At 38.1% G+C, this 23243-nt stretch overlaps 1 protein-coding gene across 1 annotated transcript; it reads right to left on the reverse strand.

The window, feature by feature from the left end:
- Positions 1 to 1826: 1826 nt before the first annotated feature.
- On the reverse strand, positions 1827 to 23048 carry LOC117315252 (potassium voltage-gated channel protein Shaw-like). Its single transcript, XM_033869401.1, has 2 exons — positions 22478 to 23048; positions 1827 to 3483 (listed from the first exon to the last, which is right to left on the reverse strand). Exons 1-2 carry the CDS (start codon positions 22982 to 22984, stop codon positions 2404 to 2406), a joined length of 1587 nt encoding a protein of 528 aa, XP_033725292.1. The 5' UTR covers positions 22985 to 23048; the 3' UTR covers positions 1827 to 2403.
- Positions 23049 to 23243: the final 195 nt, after the last annotated feature.

A 23243-nucleotide genomic window follows, 5' to 3' on the forward strand; every position in this document is an offset into this window, starting at 1 on the left:
ATGTAAATATATGTCATCTTGTAAAATAAAATCCGATAATAGAAACTGACACTTCAAAATCTGTAGATGTGCCGAAACCACCAGAACAGAGATACCCTAAGCGCCAAAGAACTCCGCCTAAACGTTTTGATGACTGTAACAATCTGAAAACAAAGGTGTTAGTTCAGTTGTGATAGTACTGTGTTTTGGGGCGTTATAAACCCCTGTGCATCACAAGGGCCCCAGGATTCCTTATTTCTAAGTGTTATACTTTGTTTGAAACACATTTAATTTTGTACATGTAAACTAGTTATTATAGATAATGCAACTATACGGTAATTCATCTTTTTATTATCAACAAAAAATGGTAGAATTATTCAGTTGAAGGTGTGCTGACAATCTAACTTGAAAGGGAGAGATATTATGTACTGAACTAATATTTTATATCCCGATCTGGATAAAACCGTAGTGAATTAGACTCGCGTAGGAATATATACTTAAAGTTACCACGTGTTTCAGGCTAATAAAGATACAAATGTAGTTCGAGTCCCGCCATATTTGTTGTGTGTGTTTCAGCGATGCCTATTAGGCCACAATATCTCAACTCATTTACTAGCTATGCGTGCTACCATGACATAAGTAATTGAGGTAAAACGGACTATCATTTGGGTTTATCATCATAAACATAACAAAAACCGGAAATCTACATCACTCGCTATGGTTTGATCTGTGTACGGTTGTCTGTTGTGTCATGTGATATCTATATATTCAAGTGAGGATGCAAAGCGGCAGAGTTTTGCGTATTTTTTGTACAAATATGATACTTATTCTATCACAGTTAGTCATCAATATGAGTGTAAGCTTCTTTCATTCTACAATCTTATCAATTACTGTACAACACACATCTGGCGTTCGAACGAAGGAATGCCCCTTTAATGAAGTTGGTAAAGCGATCCCATCGAAAATCTATTTGAAGAAGTGACCTCAATTTTGACCCTCGGTAATTGAAATGCAAGTGTATGGAATGTCAGGACAATTGGATCATCAATGAAGTCGGAAGAGCCTGGACGTCGGTCTGTTACGTACGTACGAGCATTTCCTATATCTCCTCGCCGACTTCATTTTTCTTCCTGGCTTTGTCTGTCTGCTTGGTATCGCTTCAGAAAGCCTACATGTCGTATAGAACATCTCCGCGCATGTGTCACATTTGATTTCTTTTCATTTACAATCTTCTCACGCTTTTCGTGTCGTATTGTGGTAGAATATTAAACTTTACAGACCGTTTTAATAGAAAAATAAAATAAGGTCAGTTTTATCCTGTTGATAGAAAAATGAGCCTTAGTTACCGGCTTGGTAACTTAAATGGAATATCGGAAACCATAAACGACATAAACTCCCTTTCCCCCTTCAATTTCAGGTCAATATTTATATCCATATATTATCACAGTAATCCGTCCCGTTTTGTTATAGATTCATCGGCAACAATAAAGGTTAAAACAAACCTGTATTTTCCAGTATAAACTGTTAACAGTAACTCCTGTTACCTAAATTACCTGGGCAACAGTAGCAACACTGAGCTGGCGACACTCATACAGAATATATAAAATCAATATATATAATTATCATGCTGTACATTAATGTAAAAAGTGGTTTAGAAATCCAACACAACACAAGATATTTTATTTATTCATATTTCCGATATTTGTTGCCTTGCTGAACATGCAGACATGTCAATCTGATTAAAATATAGATCCTCAACACAATAGTTTAAGATCCGTTTTTTTAATCAGATTGCAGACACGTTAACAATAAAATCCCACTGATGCACTAAATATTCGTTCGTATGTTAGAGATTTGTCATAGATCAATACTAGTGTCCCATGATACGAAATGCCATCGTATTGTGTTGCAGATTCTGGTTGGGTAATTGTTTTCACTGAATATGATATATGCGCACAGGCGTCTGCATCTCATTCTGGTTAATATTTATAGAAAAATATTAACCCCTACTCCTAAAAATATCAACCCCTACTCCTAAAAATATCAACCCCTACTCCTAAAAATATTAACCCCTACTCCTAAAAATATTAACCCCTACTCCTAAAAATATTAACCCCTACTCCTAAAAATCATCACGTCCAACACTTGAAAAGTCGGAATAGGGGACGAGCTTCGATTTGCTTTGAATTGAGGTTCAATCCGACTAAAATGTCAAATATACACAATCTTCAGCAATGTTTCATGGTCGATTGATCGTCCGACCTACAAGTGTTACACCTTTTTGAAATAGTAGGATTAGAGGCAAACATTTTGTCTATCAATACTAATTAGATGCAGACGTCTGTGATAAGCTCAAGTTAGTAAACAAACTAAATGGGATTCTTTTCGATACATAATCAGCATGCATCGCGCTATTGTTAACAATCAAGTAACCTTTTCTGTGGTTACAGGCGTACCGTCAAGGCTGATTGAGTCTGGTCCGGTGTCGGGCTGCATCGTAACTCTGGATGTCATAGTTCTGGTAGTTGGACTAACCTGATTTTGTTTTGGTTTCAAATACCTGTTGTAGATATTCGAGATCTGATATAGTGAGATGAATGTGTTTACGAACACAGGGACTGTAATTGAAAGAGAAAGGACTCCACACAGTGCGCATATGCATCCCATAATCTTCCCTAAAGCAGTTTTTGGAACGACATCTCCGTATCCAACGGTTGTCATGGTGATCACGCCCCACCACCACGACTCCGGCATGTCTGTAAACGTGCTCTTGTCCTCAGCGAAATATGCAAAATTTGAAATAATTATCACACCAACGAGAACGTACAGGAATAAAACCACGAGGTCTGTGACATTTGTCCTCACAGTGTAGCTGAGTACTTGTATGGACGGAACCTTGTTGACAAATCTCAGGATTCGCAGTACACGAAGCATTTGAAGGTAGTACAGTATTCGAATACCCTTGTCAGAATACCGGAACTTAGCGTACCAGTTTTCTATAACAACATCAATGATTGCAGTTACCAGAATCAGGATGTCAATGTCATTCAGTGGACTCAGGAAATAGCGCCTGAGACTAGGACAGGCGCAGAGGCGCACGATTAATTCTATAAAGAAAATAACCAACAGAACAAAATCAATAACAATCATTGCATAATGCCGTGTTTTATGTTGAGTGAGACTTTTGAATTTCTCCAGAGTTCTTTTCAGTTCCTTTGGATCGAAGTTCATATGCTCGTGTCCAATGGATGTGATGTTGTTTTCCTCAGCTTCATCGAGATATGCATCAAACTCGTCTAAAACACACTCCCAGTTATCGCCACACAATGTCACTTCCAAAATGTCGATAATATCGTCGTAATCGCCACCCTCTTGCTCGACAAGATCGGTAAGGTGACTATGGAGAGAAGTGAGACTGATACGTTGTTTGAAGGAATCAACAGTTCCGAGGGAGAGGTTGAGGATGGACGTGGCGACACATAGCACCAAAAACATCATCACAATCTGAAAAAAAACAAACCTGGTTACCATCTGTTTTAAAACAAAAACATCATCACAATCTGAATAAAAACACCTGGTTTTAATGTGTTTTAAAACAAAAACATCATCACAATCTGAATAAAAACACCTGGTTTTAATGTGTTTCAAGACAAAAACATCATCACAACCTTAAAAAAAACCTGGTTATAATGTGTTTAAAAACAAAAACCTCATCACAACCTTAAAAAACAACCTAGTTATGATGTGTTTTAAAGCATACACATCAACACAGGAACAATTTATTCAATGTCAAATTTCCTACTGTCTTTGTAGTTCTTTTTCTCGACTAAACATTATTTATTACTTAAGTTAACTATATATTAAAAATGACTTGGCTTGCGAGCGAGAGTAATCTAGATAATATATTATCAACGTTCATATATTTATTCTATACCAATATGTAACAAAAGATATATGCTATTAACATTATAACGAGAAAAACAATGTATTGTAAAATGACAAGGCATTTACTACAACAAAGTAGAAAAAATAACTTTGGTGAATAAAATGTAAAAGCAAATACGAATAGAAAAATGCTGTAAAATAAAAGATGTATGCCCATTATTTAAGAAACCAGCAGCGAGGTTAAAGCAAAGGAACATGGAGCTCCATACAAAGGCATGCGCAATATAAACATACGGATTTCTAATTCCAATGCACCAAATCCAGTAATCGTTACTACAGTCATACCGGATACAGTTCTGTGGTTGGCTAGCCAATTAGTGACACAGCGCACTCCAGTAGATTAAAGGCATATTATAAATAGGAAGCAGTGTTTTTGTAAGATATATTGTTTTTTATTGAACAACTTTTTATATGCATTTCTTATAATATATGTTAATAGTTGATGAATTGTTTTGTAGATCGTAGGAAAGTGACTCCAAAAATAGATTAAAACAATATCAACAGTTTGACACCATTTTTTTTTTATTCAAAACTCGCCATATTCCCCCTGTGTCGTTTCAGTCATCTACGAACAAATAAATAAAGATATCAAATGTTGCTTCCTCTTTTTAGCACATATAGGTAATTCAAACAATCAAATAGGCGATATTTATAAAAGGTTTTTAGCATCTGTCACTGAAATTTCCTTCGACGCTTCCAAAATGCACACTTAACCTTGAGATTACCAGAACACGTATTAAGACATCTCTTGTAATGTTACTTTCAGCTCCCGAACACGTTTTCGGCTAAATCAAAATATCCACGGTGTGTTACCCATGTAACAGTATTATAATTTTCGTCGTGATTATGTTTTTAGCTCTAAAGCAGCAATGAAAACAACGAAAGTTTCATATTTTACTGTCTAGAAGCGAATGTATCTAACACGGCCGTTTACGGCGTCTGAATACACACAGGAAATGGCAGCCTATACTACAAACCCTAAATAGTCACCCCCATAATGTGTTGTCGAAACAGTGTCGTGAAGTTATATCGCCGCTAACGGAGTAGTTCCAGATCGACACCAAAAGAAAATAAGTCTGACCGACCAAGTATATGACGCGTGACCTTGAAACAAATCCCAGATTAGGGACTCTCAAGGAAGCATTATGTACCACAGGCAGTAAACAGACAGCCAAGTTAGTAGTCACGCGGAAGCATTATGTACAACAGACAGTAAAATGACAACCAAGTTAGTATAGTCACGTGGAAGCATTATGCACCACAGGCGGTAAAAGAGCAGTCAATTAAGTAGTCTCCACGAATTAGTATTAACCAGAGTCAGTAAAATGACAACAAAGTTAGCAGTCTCGCGGAAGCATTATGCACCACAGACAGTAAAATGACAGCAAAGTTAGTAGTCATGCGGAAGCATTATGTACCACAGGCGGTAAAAAGGCAGCCAATTAAGTAGTCTCGCGGAAGCATTATGTACCACAGGCAGTAAAATGACAGCCAAGTTGATATCATTACAATAGAACATCGATATCAAAGTAACTTTCTGTACGTTAAATATCTTTTTTAAATGAAATAATTTTGCAGGATGGAAAGGGAGGAAATCAAATGAGTACGAAATCGAATGTAGATCAATAGGTGTACAATACCAATGATTTACAGTTAAACCGTTGTTTATAACTGTCACATGCACATATATCTGTATACACACATTTGGTACCTTAGTTCGTTTCCTCTTCAGAAGCCTCCGGGAAAATGACATCGGTTTAAGAAATTATGAAGGATTGTGTATTACACGTTTGATGACGGCTAAGGAAGGGGTTGATATACACCACCTCTCCAAAAAATCTTATCATTGTCTACCCGATTGAGATTTCACGCATGGGTGATTGGTTATTTTTTTTTTTTTAGATATAGCGATCGAACTTCAACTGTGAAAATTGTTCACACACCTAGTAAAGGTGAACATACAGGTAAGGCCTCCGGAAAACTGAGCAATACAAACAGAGAAGCCATCGATGAGGTACTTTATAAGAAAATCAAAATCCAAGATGGTCGCATGTCAATTATTTTATTCATCTATTCAGTACCAACATTGAACATACATAGGGAGAGATCGATTGAAAAGAAAACTGAGAAATGATAATGCAATATTTTCTATGAGAGAGAGAGAGAGAGAGTGATATCAAATTGTTAAGATTTAAAAATAACAGCCTATCCGAAATTGTTTTTAGATAAGTCAATTTATAAACTTAGGGTGACCTCCATATGAGTGTAACCAAGGGAGATATCCATATAAATGTAACTAAGGGAGACCATCGTATGAATGTAACCAAGGGAGACCTCCATATAAATGTAACCAAGGGAGACATCCATATAAATTTAACCAAGGGAGACATCCATATAAATTTAACCAAGGGAGACATCCATATATGGATTGAATAGATTTTTTAAATTTTCATTGCGGCTATGAATACCAGTAGCTAGCTACATATCCCGTGGCACGCGAATTTGTTATACCATGTAGAGAGACATCCATATAAATGTAACCAATGGAGACCTCCATTTGAATGTAACTAAGGGAGACCTCCATATGAATGTAACTAAGGGAGACATCCATATAAATGTAACCAAGGGAGACATCCATGTAAATGTAACTAAGGGAGACCATCGTATAAATGTAACCAATGGAGACCTCCATTTGAATGTAACCAAGGGAGACCTCCATATAAATGTAACCAAGGGAAACCTCCATATAAATGTAACAAAGGGAGACATCCATATAAATGTAACCAAGGGAGACCTCCATATAAATGTAACCAAGGGAGACCTCCATATAAATGTAACAAAGGGAAACCTCCATATGAATGTAACTAAGGGAGACCTCCATATAAATGTAACCAAGGGAGACATCCATATAAATGTAACCAAGGGAGACCTCCATATAAATGTAACCAAGGGAGACCTCCATATGAATGTAACTAAGGGAGACCTCCATATAAATGTAACAAAGGGAAACCTCCATATGAATGTAACAAAGGGAAACCTCCATATAAATGTAACCAAGGGAGACATCCATATAAATGTAACCAAGGGAAACCTCCATCTGAATGTAACCAAGGGAGACCTCCATCTGAACGTAAAATGATAGAAATGCCAATTGAGCACCTTTTGAGAAATGGCGATAACAATCGTAAGTTTTAAAATTCTAACACGGACGCCCGTCAAGTACATGTTTTTTGTTTAAAAGGTCAATATTAAAATTGAATACCAAGCATGTACAACTAGCAACAAAGAGAACCCTATGCAAACAAATTAAACAAAGCCCACAACATTACTTCTTGAGAAATAATGTTAACAATAATTGTTTAATGACGGATGAAATAAACTAAAATCTGATGATTATGAAATGAAAACTGCAAACAGGGGTCATCGTGGACCCAGCGTTAAGCGCTTCCAACAAGGGCACGCGAATTTGTTATACCATGTAGAGAGGCTCCGGTGGGAGATAGCTACATCATTACATGTGTATGATGATTTACTCATGTCCCGACTGGGCATTGATTTCCATATTGAATGAAGACAAATAAATGAAATACATTATCTAACCGTAAGATCTATTCAATGTTAATGATGCTATCTGTTCCCGTGAACGCTACGTTAACCGGCGTATTGTGTGTATAACGAGTGGTAAGTACAGGGATAACATTGACAATTCCTCGTACAGATTTCTCAGGATCAACGATATGATCGCGAGGCTTGGGATGTTTCACCTACATGATAGGAATGAACGTTACAATAGTTACTTCAATTAACGTTACAATAGTTATCACTACAATTATTACTTCAATTAACACTACATGCAAATTTATAAAATTGTGCTTATGATATTATTGTATACCTGTAATGAAAGGATAAGTAAATGTATAGTCGTGTTAACTGATGGTAAGTCCTGAACCAAAATCTATCATGGTGTAGAAGTCAATATAAGCCGTAATGATAAGGGACTAGATCACAGCGATTACTACGGTCGGCATGTTTGTTCCCATGAGACACATTCTTTCAACCCATCACGGTATATATAGAAATCTGACATTACATTGATCTCCGATACATTCCAGTCCCGATATAAACCACTAATCACGGCGTTTGTATGGTGGACCCGGACACAGACTGTCACACGGAAACGGGACGGGAACATGCCGAACTTACAATCTATATCAATAAACAGTCTATATATTATTGGAGGTCGAATTAAATAGCTCATTTCTCTTACAAAGTCTGACGTCCAAGATACTGAACATTACGTGGCGAGGTATGGTGACCTCAGCTCTTGACACGTGCCTTTCCATCTTTGGAGCTAATTGTAAGTACGACGTTACACATTTCACAACATCATCATTTAGTCCGTAACATTCCTGTGTAGTTTCATTGAAATAAGTTCTTAAGTTAAGGAAGAGTTTTCCTAGACGGACAAACAAGCAGTATAAACCCTTGGTTTAGGAGGAGTTTTCTATAGACGGACAGACAAGCAGTATAAACCCTTAGTTTAGGAGGGGTTTCCTATAGACGGGCAGACAAGCAGTATAAACTCTTATTTTGGGGGAGTTTTCTATAGACGGACAGACAAGCAGTATAAACTCTTAGTTTAGGAGTAGTTTTCTACAGACGGACAGACAAGCAGTATAAACTCTAAGCTTAGGAGGAGTTTTCTACAGACGGACAGATAAGCAGTATAAACTCTTAGTTTGGGGGAGTTTTCTACTGACGGACAGACAAGCAGTATAAACTCTTAGTTTAGGAGGAGTTTTCTACAGACGGACAGACAAGCAGTATAAACTCTAAGTTTAGGAGGAGTTTTCTACAGACGGACAGATAAGCAGTATAAACTCTTAGTTTGGGGGAGTTTTCTAAGGACGGACAGACAAGCAGTATAAACTCTGAGTTTAGGAGGAGTTTTCTATAGACGGACAGACAAGCAGTATAAACCCTTAGTTTAGGAGGGGTTTCCTATAGACGGGCAGACAAGCAGTATAAACTCTTATTTTGGGGGAGTTTTCTATAGACGGACAGACAAGCAGTATAAACTCTTAGTTTAGGAGTTTTCTACAGACGGACAGACAAGCAGTATAAACTCTAAGTTAAGGAGGAGTTTTCTACAGACGGACAGATAAGCAGTATAAACTCTTAGTTTGGGGGAGTTTTCTAAGGACGGACAGACAAGCAGTATAAACTCTGAGTTTAGGAGGAGTTTTCTAAGGACGGACAGACAAGCAATATCAACTCTAAGTTTAGGAGGAGTTTTCTACAGACGGACAAATAAGCAGTATAAACTCTTAGTTTGGGGGAGTTTTCTAAGGACGGACAGACAAGCAGTATAAACTTTGAGTTTAGGAGTTTTCTATAGACGGACAGACAAGCAGTATAAACCCTTAGTTTAGGAGGGGTTTCCTATAGACGGGCAGACAAGCAGTATAAACTCTTATTTTGGGGGAGTTTTCTATAGACGGACAGACAAGCAGTATAAACTCTTAAATTAGGAGGAGTTTTCTACAGACGGACAGACAAGCAGTATAAACTCTAAGTTTAGGAGGAGTTTCCTATAGACGGGCAGACAAGCAGTATAAACTCTTATTTTGGGGGAGTTTTCTATAGACGGACAGACAAGCAGTATAAACTCTTAGTTTAGGAGGAGTTTTATACAGACGGACAGACAAGCAGTATAAACTCTTACTTTAGGAGGAGTTTTCTACAGACGGACAGATAAGCAGTATAAACTCTTAGTTTGGGGGAGTTTTCTAAGGACGGACAGACAAGCAGTATAAACTCTGAGTTTAGGAGGAGTTTTCTAAGGACGGACAGACAAGCAATATAAACTCTTAGTTTAGGAGGAGTTTTCTACAGACGGACAGACAAGCAGTATAAACTAACTTTAGGAGGAGTTTTCTACAGACAGACAGACAAGCAGTATAAACTCTAAGTTTAGGAGGAGTTTTCTACAGACGGACAGATAAGCAGTATAAACTCTTAGTTTGGGGGAGTTTTCTACTGACGGACAGACAAGCAGTATAAACTCTGAGTTTAGGAGGAGTTTTCTAAGGACGGACAGACAAGCAGTATAAACTCTTAGTTTAGGAGGAGTTTTCTACAGACGGACAGACAAGCAGTATAAACTCTTAGTTTAGGAGGAGTTTTCTATAGACGGACAGACAAGCAGTATAAACCCTTAGTTTAGGAGGAGTTTTCTACAGACAGACAGACAAGCAGTATAAACACTAAGTTTGGGGGAGTTTTCTACTGACGGACAGACAAGCAGTATAAACTCTGAGTTTAGGAGGAGTTTCTACAGACGGACAAACAAGCAGTATAAACTCTGAGTTTAGGAGGAGTTTTCTACAGACGGACAGATAAGCAGTATAAACTCTTAGTTTGGGGGAGTTTTCTACTGACGGACAGACAAGCAGTATAAACTCTGAGTTTAGGAGGAGTTTTCTAAGGACGGATAGACAAGCAGTATAAACTCTTAGTTTAGGAGGAGTTTTCTACAGACGGACAGACAAGCAGTATAAACTCTTAGTTTAGGAGGAGTTTTCTATAGACGGACAGACAAGCAGTATAAACCCTTAGTTTAGGAGGAGTTTTCTACAGACAGACAGACAAGCAGTATAAACACTAAGTTTGGGGGAGTTTTCTACTGACGGACAGACAAGCAGTATAAACTCTGAGTTTAGGAGGAGTTTCTACAGACGGACAAACAAGCAGTATAAACCCTTAGTTTACGGGAGTTTTCTATAGACAGACAGACAAGAAGTATAAACCCTTAGTTTAGGAGGAGTTTTCTACAGACAGACAGACAGACAAGCAGTATAAACACTAAGTTTAGGAGGAGTTTTCTACAGACGGACAGACAAGCAGTATAAACAAAGTTTAGGAGGAGTTTTCTATAGACGGACAGACAAGCAGTATAAACTAAGTTTAGGAGGAGTTTTCTACAGACGGACAGACAAGCAGTATAAACTAAGTTTAGGAAGAGTTTTCTACAGACGGACAGACAAGCAGTATAAACCCTTAGTTTAGGAAGAGTTTTCTACAGACGGACAGACAAGCAGTATAAACTCTGAGTTTAGGAGGAGTTTTCTACAGACGGACAGACAAGCAGTATAAACCCTTAGTTTAGGAAGAGTTTTCTACAGACGGACAGACAGGCAGTATAAACTCTGAGTTTAGGAGGAGTTTTCTACAGACGGACAGACAAGCAGTATAAACTCTTATTTTGGGGGAGTTTTCTACAGACGGACAGATAAGCAGTATAAACTCTTAGTTTATAAGTTTTCTATAGACGGACAGACAAGCAGTATAAACGTTGGTTTAGAAGGAGTTTTCTAAACGTGGTTAGGCAAGCAGTATAAACTCTAAGTTTAGGAGGAGTTTTCTATAGACGGATAGACAAGCAGTATAAACCCTTAGTTTAGGAGGAGTTTTCTACAGACAGACAGACAAGCAGTATAAACACTAAGTTTGGGGGAGTTTTCTACTGACGGACAGACAAGCAGTATAAACTCTTAGTTTAGGAGGAGTTTTCTATAGACGGACAGACAAGCAGTATAAACCCTTAGTTTAGGAGGAGTTTTCTACAGACAGACAGACAAGCAGTATAAACACTAAGTTTGGAGGGGTTTTCTACTGACGGACAGACAAGCAGTATAAACACTTAGTTTAGGAGGAGTTTTCTACAGACGGACAGACAAGCAGTATAAACCCTTGGTTTAGGAGGAGTTTTCTACAGACGGACAGACAAGCAGTATAAACTAAGTTTAGGAGGAGTTTTCTACAGACGGACAGACAAGCAGTATAAACCCTTAGTTTAGGAAGAGTTTTCTACAGACGGACAGACAAGCAGTATAAACTAAGTATAGGAGGAGTTTTCTACAGACGAGCAGACAAGCAGTATAAACTCTTATTTTAGGGGGAGTTTTCTACAGACGGACAGACAAGCAGTATAAACCCTTAGTTTAGGAAGAGTTTTCTACAGACGGACAGACAAGCAGTATAAACTCTGAGTTTAGGAAGAGTTTTCTACAGACGGACTGACAAGCAGTATAAACTCTTAGTTTATAAGTTTTCTATAGACGGACAGACAAGCAGCATAAACGTTGGTTTAGAAGGAGTTTTCTAAACGTGGTTAGGCAAGCAGTATACACTCTAAGTTTAGGAGGAGTTTTCTATAGACGGACAGAAAGGTATTATAAGTCCTTAGTTTAGGAAGAGCTACTAAAGAGGGACAGACAAGCAGTATAAACCCTAACTTTGTTTTTGTCCCCTCTCTTCAGTGACTTTATCTGGCAGTTCCATATTGATTGGATACTATATATTAAGTACTTACCTCAGGTAACAAACGAGTGTTATATTGGGTACGTACCTCAGGTAACAAACGAGTGTTATATTGGGTACTTACCTCAGGTAACAAACGAGTGTTATATTGGGTACTTACCTCAGGTAACAACGAGTGTTATATGGGTACTTACCTCAGGTAACAAACGAGTGTTATATTGGGTACTTACCTCAGGTAACAAACGAGTGTTATATTGGGTACTTACCTCAGGTAACAAACGAGTGTTATATTGGTACTTACCTCAGGTAACAAACGAGTGTTATATTGGGTACTTACCTCAGGTAACAAACGAGTGTTATATTGGGTACTTACCTCAGGTAACAAACGAGTGTTATATTGGGTACTTACCTCAGGTAACAAACGAGTGTTATATTGGGTACTTACCTCAGGTAACAAACGAGTGTTATATTGGGTACTTACCTCAGGTAACAAGCGAGTGTTATATTGGGTACTTACCTCAGGTAACAAACGAGTGTTATATTTAGTACGTACCTCAGGTAACAAACGAGTGTTATATTGGGAACTTACCACAGGTAACAAACGAGTGTTATATTGGGTACTTACCTCAGGTAACAAACGAGTGTTATATTGGGTACTTACCTCAGGTAACAAACGAGTGTTATATTGGTACTTACCTCAGGTAACAAACGAGTGTTATATTGGGTACTTACCTCAGGTAACAAACGAGTGCATTACATATATGCACCTGGACGTCCATTACTTTTAAATATTGATCACAGTATAAAGGTTTGTATAATTGCACCAAGCATACACGTAACTGATATAAATGATTTATTTTTTTATTGATTAAAGGAAGGTTATTAAAAGATAAGCTATAGATGGTGTGGTGTGGTATTAATGGCACATTCAAAAGTCGATGCTATCACAACAATAAATGATTTATTATTTAGTAGTCTCTCGGAGTCGGCTCTTGTTCAGGGTACTAACTGTCGCCAAATAGACATGGTAGTTATGATCAACGTATTATAGCCATATATACTTCTTGGCATGCTACAGATGGACCAGTCCAGTGTGTTTATATAAATATACTACATTTGTATATATACTATCGTATACTACAACGGCAATAAAAAAAATCCGACAGCGTCATCGGCATCTACCAATACTACATCGGATCGTGCACGTATTGAAAAAAAAAGAACAAAAAAACCCCATAAAACGCAGAAAAGCGGAACGGAGACTTATGGAAAAGTACAAGGAGAATAAGGCCAGGTGATCCAGTAGAATAAGCGTCTCTGCTTCTTCAACGAACCACGCCATACAAATCTAGGTCACGACACCCGCCATACAAATCTAGGTCACGACACCCGCCATACAAATCTAGGTCACGACACCCGCCATACAAATCTAGGTCACGACACGTTAGGAATGTTTTATTGTAGACATATATGTCACACGATATTAAACCTTACATTAACGGTACTATAGTGCGCCTTAGGCTCAGCCGAATTACCTCTTCACCCAAATGTATGGGGTATCATGACGACACCTGGCAGTTTTTGTTATAATATTTTTAATTTTCAAAATCAATGCCATATGATGGATGCTCTTGATCGTAGTACTGTACTGCCTGTATATTTCATCAACAAATAATGCAATACTCCAGAAATAAATTACAAGGTTTTCTCGGGGTTTCTTTGCTTTTTTTGGCTGTGTGAAGTTAGCTCAACATACGACATACGACATACGACATTCAAAACTTCATATCTTGTGTTTTTACCAGCCAACGAGATAACTTTTGAATGTTCAGCGGCTCAACATACGACATACGACATTCAGATTTTGAATGTTCAGCCACTGAACATACGACATACGACATTCAGATTTTGGTTTTGAATGTTCAGCGGCTCGACATACGACATACGACATTCAAATTTTGAATGTTCAGCCGCTCAACATACGACATACGACATTCAGATTTTGAATGTTCAGCCGCTGAACATACGACATACGACATTCAGATTTTGGTTTTGAATGTTCAGGCGGCTCGAACATACGACATACGACATTCAGATTTTAACGGACGACCAAAATAAAAACCCTTTAGTTTAGGAGGATTTTTTCTACAGACAGACAAAAAACGTATAACCCTTATTTAGGGGGGGTTTCCTAAACGGGCAGCCCAAGCATAAAAACCCCTATTTAGGGGGGAGTTTTTTCATGACGACGACGCAGTATAAACACTTATTTTAGGGGGAGTTTTCTACAGACGGACAGAAAAGCATAAAAAACCCTTGGGTTAAGGAGGATTTTTTCTACGGGGCGACAACGAAAACAAATTTGGGGGATTTTCTACAGAGGGACAGCCCCGCAGTAAAAAACCCTTAGTTTAGGAAAGTTTTCTACGAGGACGAAAACAGATAAACTAAGTATGGAGGAGTTTTTACAGAGGACGACAGGTAAAACCCTTATTTTTGGGTGGAATTTTCTACGAGGACAAAAACTTTAAAAACCCTTGTTTGGGAAATTTTCTACAACGGACAACAAGCATAAAAACTAAGTATAGGAGGATTTTTCTACAGACGAGAAAAAGCAGTAAAAACTCTTATTGGGGGGTTTTTCTACGGGGAACAAGATAAAACCTTATTAGGAAGGTTTCTACAGAGGGACAGAAAGCATAAAAACTCGGGTTTAGGAAATTTTCTCAGACGGACGACACATTAAAAACTCTATTTTAATTTTTTCTATAGACGGCAAAAACAGCATAAACGTTGGTTAGAAGGTTTTTTCTAAAAGTGGTTAGGAAAGCGTAAAACCTAGTTCAGGGGAATTTTCACGACGGACAAAAAGGTTTAAAAATTCCTTAGTTAAGGAGAGCTACTAAAGAGGGACAGAAAAGCATAAAAAACCCTAGTTTGGGAGGATTTTCTACAGACAGACAGACAAGGGGTTTAAAAACCCCTTATTTTTGGAGGGGTTTTTCTACTGAGGGACGACAAGCAGTATAAACACTTTTTTAGGTGGATTTTTCTACAGAGGGAACGCAGCATTAAAAACCTTGGGTTTTTAGGGGGAGTTTTCTAAGACGGACAGAAACATTAAACTAATTTTAGGAGGATTTTTCTACAACGGAAGACAACAGAAAAACCTTTTTTTGGGAAAGATTTTTCTCAAGACGCGAAAAACTTATAAACTAGTATAGGGGGAGTTTTTCAAAAGGGGGCAGACAAGCCGTAAAAAACTCTTTTTTGGGGGGTTTTTCAAAAGGAAAACAGCAGAAAAAAACCCCTTAGTTTAGGAAGATTTTCCTACGCCCGGACAGACAACAGTATAAACCTGGTTTAGGAATTTTTTCTTCAGACGGACTGACAAGCGTATAAACTCTTGTTTATAAGTTTTCTAAAACGGACAGACAAGCAGAAATAAACGTGGTTAAAGGATTTTTCTAAAAGGGTTAGGCAAGCGTAACACTCTAATTTTTGGGGGTTTTTCATAACGGACGAAAGGTATATAAGTCCTTATTTTGGGAAAGCTAAAAAGGGGGACGAAAAGCAGAAAAACCCCTAATTTTGTTTTGTCCCTTCTTATGACTTTATCTGGCAGTTCCATATATTGATTGGATACTATATATTAAGTAGGTACCTCAGGTAACAAACGAGTGTTATATTGAGTACTTACCTCAGGTAACAAACGAGTGTTATATTGGTAGCCTGGGAACAAAGGTGTTATTTTGGTATTTACCCGGGAAAACAAACGGTGTTATAGGGTTTTACCTCAGGAACAACGAGTTTATAATGGGAAACCCCTCGGGTAAAAAACTATGTTATATGGTACTTCCTCGGGTAAAAAACGATGTTATATGGTTTACTCGGTAACAAACGATTTTTATATTGGGGTTTTACGTCCCCCAGGAAACAAAGAGTGTTTATTGGTATTTTCTGGTAACAAACGAGTGTTTTTTGGGTCTTACCTCGGGAAAAAACGGGGTTTATTGGTATTTTAATTCGGTAACAACAGGTTTATTGGTTTTCCCCTCGGGGAAAAGGGTTTATTGGTATTCCCGGTAACAAAACGGTGTTTTTGGGTACTTACCCAGTTAAAAAACGATTTAGGGGGTTTCCCTCGGGTAAAAAACGATTTATATTGATACTTCCCGGGTACAAACAGTGTTATATGGTACTTCCCTCAGGAAACAACGATTTTAATTTTGGGTATTTACCTCGGGGTAAAAACGAGTGTTATATGGTATTTACCTCGGGTAACAAACGGTGTTATTGGGTACTTCCTCAGGAAAAAACGGTGTTATTTGGGTTTACCTGGTAAAAAAACATGTTATATGGACTTACCTGGGTAAAAAAACGAGTGTTTATTGGGGACTCCCGGGTAAAAAACGGTTTTTAAAGGTACTTCCTCAGGTAAAAAACGAGTTTTAATTGGGTATTACCTCGGAACAAAGAGTGTTATAGGGTACTTCCTGGTAACAACGAGTTTATTTTGGGGTACGTCCCGGTAAAAACGAGTGTTATATTGGGAAAATTACCCAGTAACAAAGAGTTTTTTTTTGGTCCTTACCTCGGTACAAAACAGGAATTTTGGGGGTATACCTCAGGAAACAAACGGGGTTTTAATTTTGGGTACTTCCTGGGTAACAAACGGGGTTTTTAATTTTGAATTTACCCGTAAAAAACGATTTTTTATTGGACGTACCTCGGTAAAAACGGTGTTAATTGGATACCTCAGGTAAAAACGATTTTATATGGGGGTACAAATCGAAACCAAACGAGTGTTATATTGGTCTTACCTGGGAAAAACCAAACGGGTTAATTTGGTATTTCCCCTCTAACAAACATTTTATTTGGGCTTACCTCAGTAAAAACGAGTGTTATATTGGGTACGTACCTCAGGTAACAAACGAGTGTCATATTGGTACTTACCTCAGGTAACAAACGAGTGCTATATTGGGTACTTACCTCAGGTAACAAACGAGTGTTATATTGGGAACTTACCACAGGTAACAAACGAGTGTTATATTGGGTACTTACCTCAGGTAACAAACGAGTGTTATATTGGGTACTTACCTCAGGTAACAAACGAGTGTTATATTGGGTACTTACCTCAGGTAACAAGCGAGTGTTATATTGGGTACTTACCTCAGGTAACAAACGAGTGTTATATTTAGTACGTACCTCAGGTAACAAACGAGTGTTATATTGGGAACTTACCACAGGTAACAAACGAGTGTTATATTGGGTACTTACCTCAGGTAACAAACGAGTGTTATATTGGGTACTTACCTCAGGTAACAAACGAGTGTTATATTGGTACTTACCTCAGGTAACAAACGAGTGTTATATTGGGTACTTACCTCAGGTAACAAACGAGTGCATTACATATATGCACCTGGACGTCCATTACTTTGAAATATTGATCACAGTATAAAGGTTTGTATAATTGCACCAAGCATACACGTAACTGATATAAATGATTTATTTTTTTATTTATTAAAGGAAGGTTATTAAAGGATAAGTTATAGATGGTGTGGTGTGGTATTAATGTCACCTTCAAAAGTCGATGCTATCACAACAATAAATGATTTATTATTTAGTAGTCTCTCGGAGTCGGCTCTTGTTCAGGGTAATAACTGTCGCCAAATAGACATGGTAGTTATGATCAACGTATTATAGCCATATATACTTCTCGGCATGCTACAGATGGACCAGTCAAGTGTGTTTATATAAATATACTACATTTGTATATATACTATCTTATACTACAACTGCAATAAAAAAAATCCGACAGCGTCATCGGCATCTACCAATACTACATCAGATCGTGCACGTATTGAAAAAAAAAAAAAAAACACCCATAAAACGCAGAAAAGCGGAACGGAGACTTATGGAAAAGTACAAGGAGAATAAGGCCAGGTGATCCAGTAGAATAAGCGTCTCTGCTTCTTCAACGAACCACGTCATACAAATCTAGGTCACGACACCCGCCATACAAATCTAGGTCACGACACCCGCCATACAAATCTAGGTCACGACACCCGCCATACAAATCTAGGTCACGACACGTTCGGAATGTTTTATTGTAGACATATATGTCACACGATATTAAACCTTACATTAACCGTACTATAGTGCGCCTTAGGCTCAGCCGAATTACCTCTTCACCCAAATGTATGGGGTATCATGACGACACCTGGCAGTTTTTGTTATAATATTTTTAATTTTCAAAATCAATGCCATATGATAGATGCTCTTGATCGTAGTACTGTTTTGCCTGTATATTTCATCAACAAATAATGCAATACTCCAGAAATAAATTACAAGGTTTTCTCGGGGTTTCTTTGCTTTTTTTGGCTGTGTGAAGTTAGCTCAACATACGACATACGACATACGACATTCAAAACTTCATATCTTGTGTTTTTACCAGCCAACGAGATAACTTTTGAATGTTCAGCGGCTCAACATACGACATACGACATTCAGATTTTGAATGTTCAGCCACTGAACATACGACATACGACATTCAGATTTTGGTTTTGAATGTTCAGCGGCTCGACATACGACATACGACATTCAAATTTTGAATGTTCAGCCGCTCAACATACGACATACGACATTCAGATTTTGAATGTTCAGCCGCTGAACATACGACATACGACATTCAGATTTTGGTTTTGAATGTTCAGCGGCTCGACATACGACATACGACATACGACATTCAAAACTTCATATCTTGTGTTTTTACCAACCATCGAGGTCACTTTTGAATGTTCAACCGCTGAACATTTAAAATCTGAATGTCGTATGTCGTATGTTGAGCCACTGAACATTCAAAAGTTACCTCGATGGTTGGTAAAAACACAAGATATGAAGTTTTGAATGTCGTATGTCGTATGTTCAGCGGCTGAACATTCAAAATCTGAATGTCGTATGTCGTATGTTCAGCGGCTGAACATTCAAAATTTGAATGTCGTATGTCGTATGTCGAGCCGCTGAACATTCAAAACCAAAATCTGAATGTCGTATGTCGTATGTTCAGCGGCTGAACATTCAAAATCTGAATGTCGTACGTCGTATGTTGAGCCGCTGAACATTTAAAATCTGAATGTCGTATGTCGTATGTTGAGCCGCTGAACATTCAAAAGTTACCTCGATGGTTGGTAAAAACACAAGATATGAAGTTTTGAATGTCGTATGTCGTATGTTCAGCGGCTGAACATTCAAAATCTGAATGTCGTATGTCGTATGTTCAGCGGCTGAACATTCAAAATTTGAATGTCGTATGTCGTATGTCGAGCCGCTGAACATTCAAAACCAAAATCTGAATGTCGTATGTCGTATGTTCAGCGGCTGAACATTCAAAATCTGAATGTCGTATGTCGTATGTTGAGCGGCTGAACATTCAAAATTTGAATGTCGTATGTCGTATGTCGAGCCGCTGAACATTCAAAACCAAAATCTGAATGTCGTATGTCGTATGTTCAGCGGCTGAACATTCAAAATCTGAATGTCGTATGTCGTATGTTGAGCGGCTAAACATTCAAAATTTGAATGTCGTATGTCGTATGTCGAGCCGCTGAACATTCAAAACCAAAATCTGAATGTCGTATGTCGTATGTTCAGCCGCTGAACATTCAAAATCTGAATGTCGTATGTTGAGCCGCTGAACATTCAAAAGTTATCTCGTTGGCTGGTAAAAACACAAGATATGAAGTTTTGAATGTCGTATGTCGTATGTTCAGCGGCTGAACATTCAAAATCTGAATGTCGTATGTCGTATGTTGAGCCGCTGAACATTCAAAAGTTATCTCGTTGGCTGGTAAAAACACAAGATATGAAGTTTTGAATGTCGTATGTCGTATGTTCAGCGGCTGAACATTCAAAATCTGAATGTCGTATGTCGTATGTTCAGCGGCTGAACATTCAAAATTTGAATGTCGTATGTCGTATGTCGAGCCGCTGAACATTCAAAACCAAAATCTGAATGTCGTATGTCGTATGTTCAGCGGCTGAACATTCAAAATCTGAATGTCGTATGTCGTATGTTGAGCCGCTGAACATTCAAAAGTTACCTCGATGGTTGGTAAAAACACAAGATATGAAGTTTTGAATGTCGTATGTCGTATGTTCAGCGGCTGAACATTCAAAATCTGAATGTCGTATGTCGTATGTTCAGCGGCTGAACATTCAAAATGTGAATGTCGTATGTCGTATGTCGAGCCGCTGAACATTCAAAATCAAAATCTGAATGTCGTATGTTCAGCGGCTGAACATTCAAAATCTGAATGTCGTATGTCGTATGTTGAGCGGCTGAACATTCAAAATTTGAATGTCGTATGTCGTATGTCGAGCCGCTGAACATTCAAAACCAAAATCGGAATGTCGTAGGTCGTATGTTCAGCGGCTGAACATTCAAAATCTGAATGTCGTATGTCGTATGTTCAGCGGCTGAACATTCAAAATTTGAATGTCGTATGTCGTATGTCGAGCCGCTGAACATTCAAAACCAAAATCTGAATGTCGTATGTCCTATGTTCAGCGGCTGAACATTTAAAATCTGAATGTCGTATGTCGTATGTTGAGCCGCTGAACATTCAAAAGTTACCTCGATGGTTGGTAAAAACACAAGATATGAAGTTTTGAATGTCGTATGTCGTATGTTCAGCGGCTGAACATTCAAAATCTGAATGTCGTATGTCGTGTGTTCAGCGGCTGAACATTCAAAATTTGAATGTCGTATGTCGTATGTCGAGCCGCTGAACATTCAAAACCAAAATCTGAATGTCGTATGTCGTATGTTCAGCGGCTGAACATTCAAAATCTGAATGTCGTATGTCGTATGTTGAGCCGCTGAACATTTAAAATCTGAATGTCGTATGTCGTATGTTGAGCCGCTGAACATTCAAAAGTTACCTCGATGGTTGGTAAAAACACAAGATATGAAGTTTTGAATGTCGTATGTCGTATGTTCAGCGGCTGAACATTCAAAATCTGAATGTCGTATGTCGTATGTTCAGCGGCTGAACATTCAAAATTTGAATGTCGTATGTCGTATGTCGAGCCGCTGAACATTCAAAACCAAAATCTGAATGTCGTATGTCGTATGTTCAGCGGCTGAACATTCAAAATCTGAATGTCGTATGTCGTATGTTCAGCGGCTGAACATTCAAAATCTGAATGTCGTATGTCGTATGTTCAGCGGCTGAACATTCAAAATTTGAATGTCGTATGTCGTATGTCGAGCCGCTGAACATTCAAAACCAAAATCTGAATGTCGTATGTCGTATGTTCAGCGGCTGAACATTCAAAATCTGAATGTCGTATGTTGTATGTTGAGCGGCTGAACATTCAAAATTTGAATGTCGTATGTCGTATGTCGAGCCGCTGAACATTCAAAACCAAAATCTGAATGTCGTATGTCGTATGTTCAGCGGCTGAACATTCAAAATCTGAATGTCGTATGTCGTATGTTGAGCCGCTGAACATTCAAAAGTTATCTCGTTGGCTGGTAAAAACACAAGATATGAAGTTTTGAATGTCGTATGTCGTATGTCGTATGTTGAGCTAACTTCACACAGCCGCTTTTTTTTTCTATTAGAAAGAGGTCGATCTCAGAACTAAACAGTACATGGTAGAATAGAAATAATCAACTTTGACTCGTGTATTGTTGCAGGATATACAACTCGGACTCGGATATTTTGCAATTTTAATTAATAACTCAGGCCTGCGGCCTTCGTTATTAATTTATTTGCAAAATATCCTCGTCCTCGTTGTATATCCTGCAACAATACACGAATCATCGTTAATTATTTCTTAAGTAAGATATCAGCGGTGTTCTTAAGATTCTGAACGGTTAGATGCAAATAGTTTTGGGTTTATATATTTCTTTGAAAAAAGATACATAATGATGATATTGATACTTTAAAAAAACATAATTTCTGAATTGGTGTTCATCCATTACAAGCATTTAAGTAAATGTGATAATTAAGTTTTGTAATGACTGACTGCTTTCAATACCTTTCACATTCAATTTCATAAACCTCAAGGAAAACCATAAGCAAATGACAGGTTCATTTTATGTACTGTGTTATTTGGTAAAAAGTAAGAAATTGTCCAAGATTGAAATATCGCGGAAGAAGTTTATTCTATGTAAATAAAAGCACAACTATGAAAACTCTTTATATCTAGAAAAATAGGTTACCTTGGAAATAACCGTCGATTCCTCGTGCTCTATGACTGACCAGACTCGAGCCCGAAATCTTCCTATCGTGGATAACGAAGAGTTGCTCACTGCCGATGTAAAATTTGTTTTCTCAATGCTGGCTTGAAAAGTTGAGATTGTCTCGAACTCATCGAAAAACGCCAGGTATTTAAATCGGCAACAATACTGCATATCATCCGGGTCTAACTCCCAGAAGTCCAGCTCTCTTTTGTATGCCTTTGGACAGATGTTGACTGGCATATGTAACTCGCCTGTTTGGTAGTATGCTAAAATGTCATCAAAAGGCGGGCTGGGACGACTGAAGGATAAAGTCTTCTTAGTACCCGTACCTTGTGTTAGCGACACTGATGATTCTACAGCCAGTTTACCTAGTCGTGACTTCGGAAACCGAGCAAGAACGTCCGCGGTTACTTCAAACAACTTCCCTGAAATGTTCAACTCAAATACTTGATGAGGGGCATCCATGTTTTCTAACTGTATGTACATTTAAACTGTTAATGAGACGGACTTGGGGGAGCTGATGTGTCTATTTGTCCATATAGATCCGCTGTTAACATTATGGTTGACAAGACTAGAGCTATAGTCACACAATAGCCCACCTATATAGGTAGATATCGATCGTGTCGCCCAGTAGGACTGTATCAATATAACTACGCTTATTCGGTGAAAAAATTATACACTATCAACTTCAACGGAAGTGCTCACTAGTGATAATAAAACGTTTGTATTTGACCAATCAGAACAG

This window comes from Pecten maximus, chromosome 2 (assembly GCF_902652985.1).
Source record: "Pecten maximus chromosome 2, xPecMax1.1, whole genome shotgun sequence".
Lineage (NCBI taxonomy): Eukaryota > Metazoa > Mollusca > Bivalvia > Pectinida > Pectinidae > Pecten > Pecten maximus.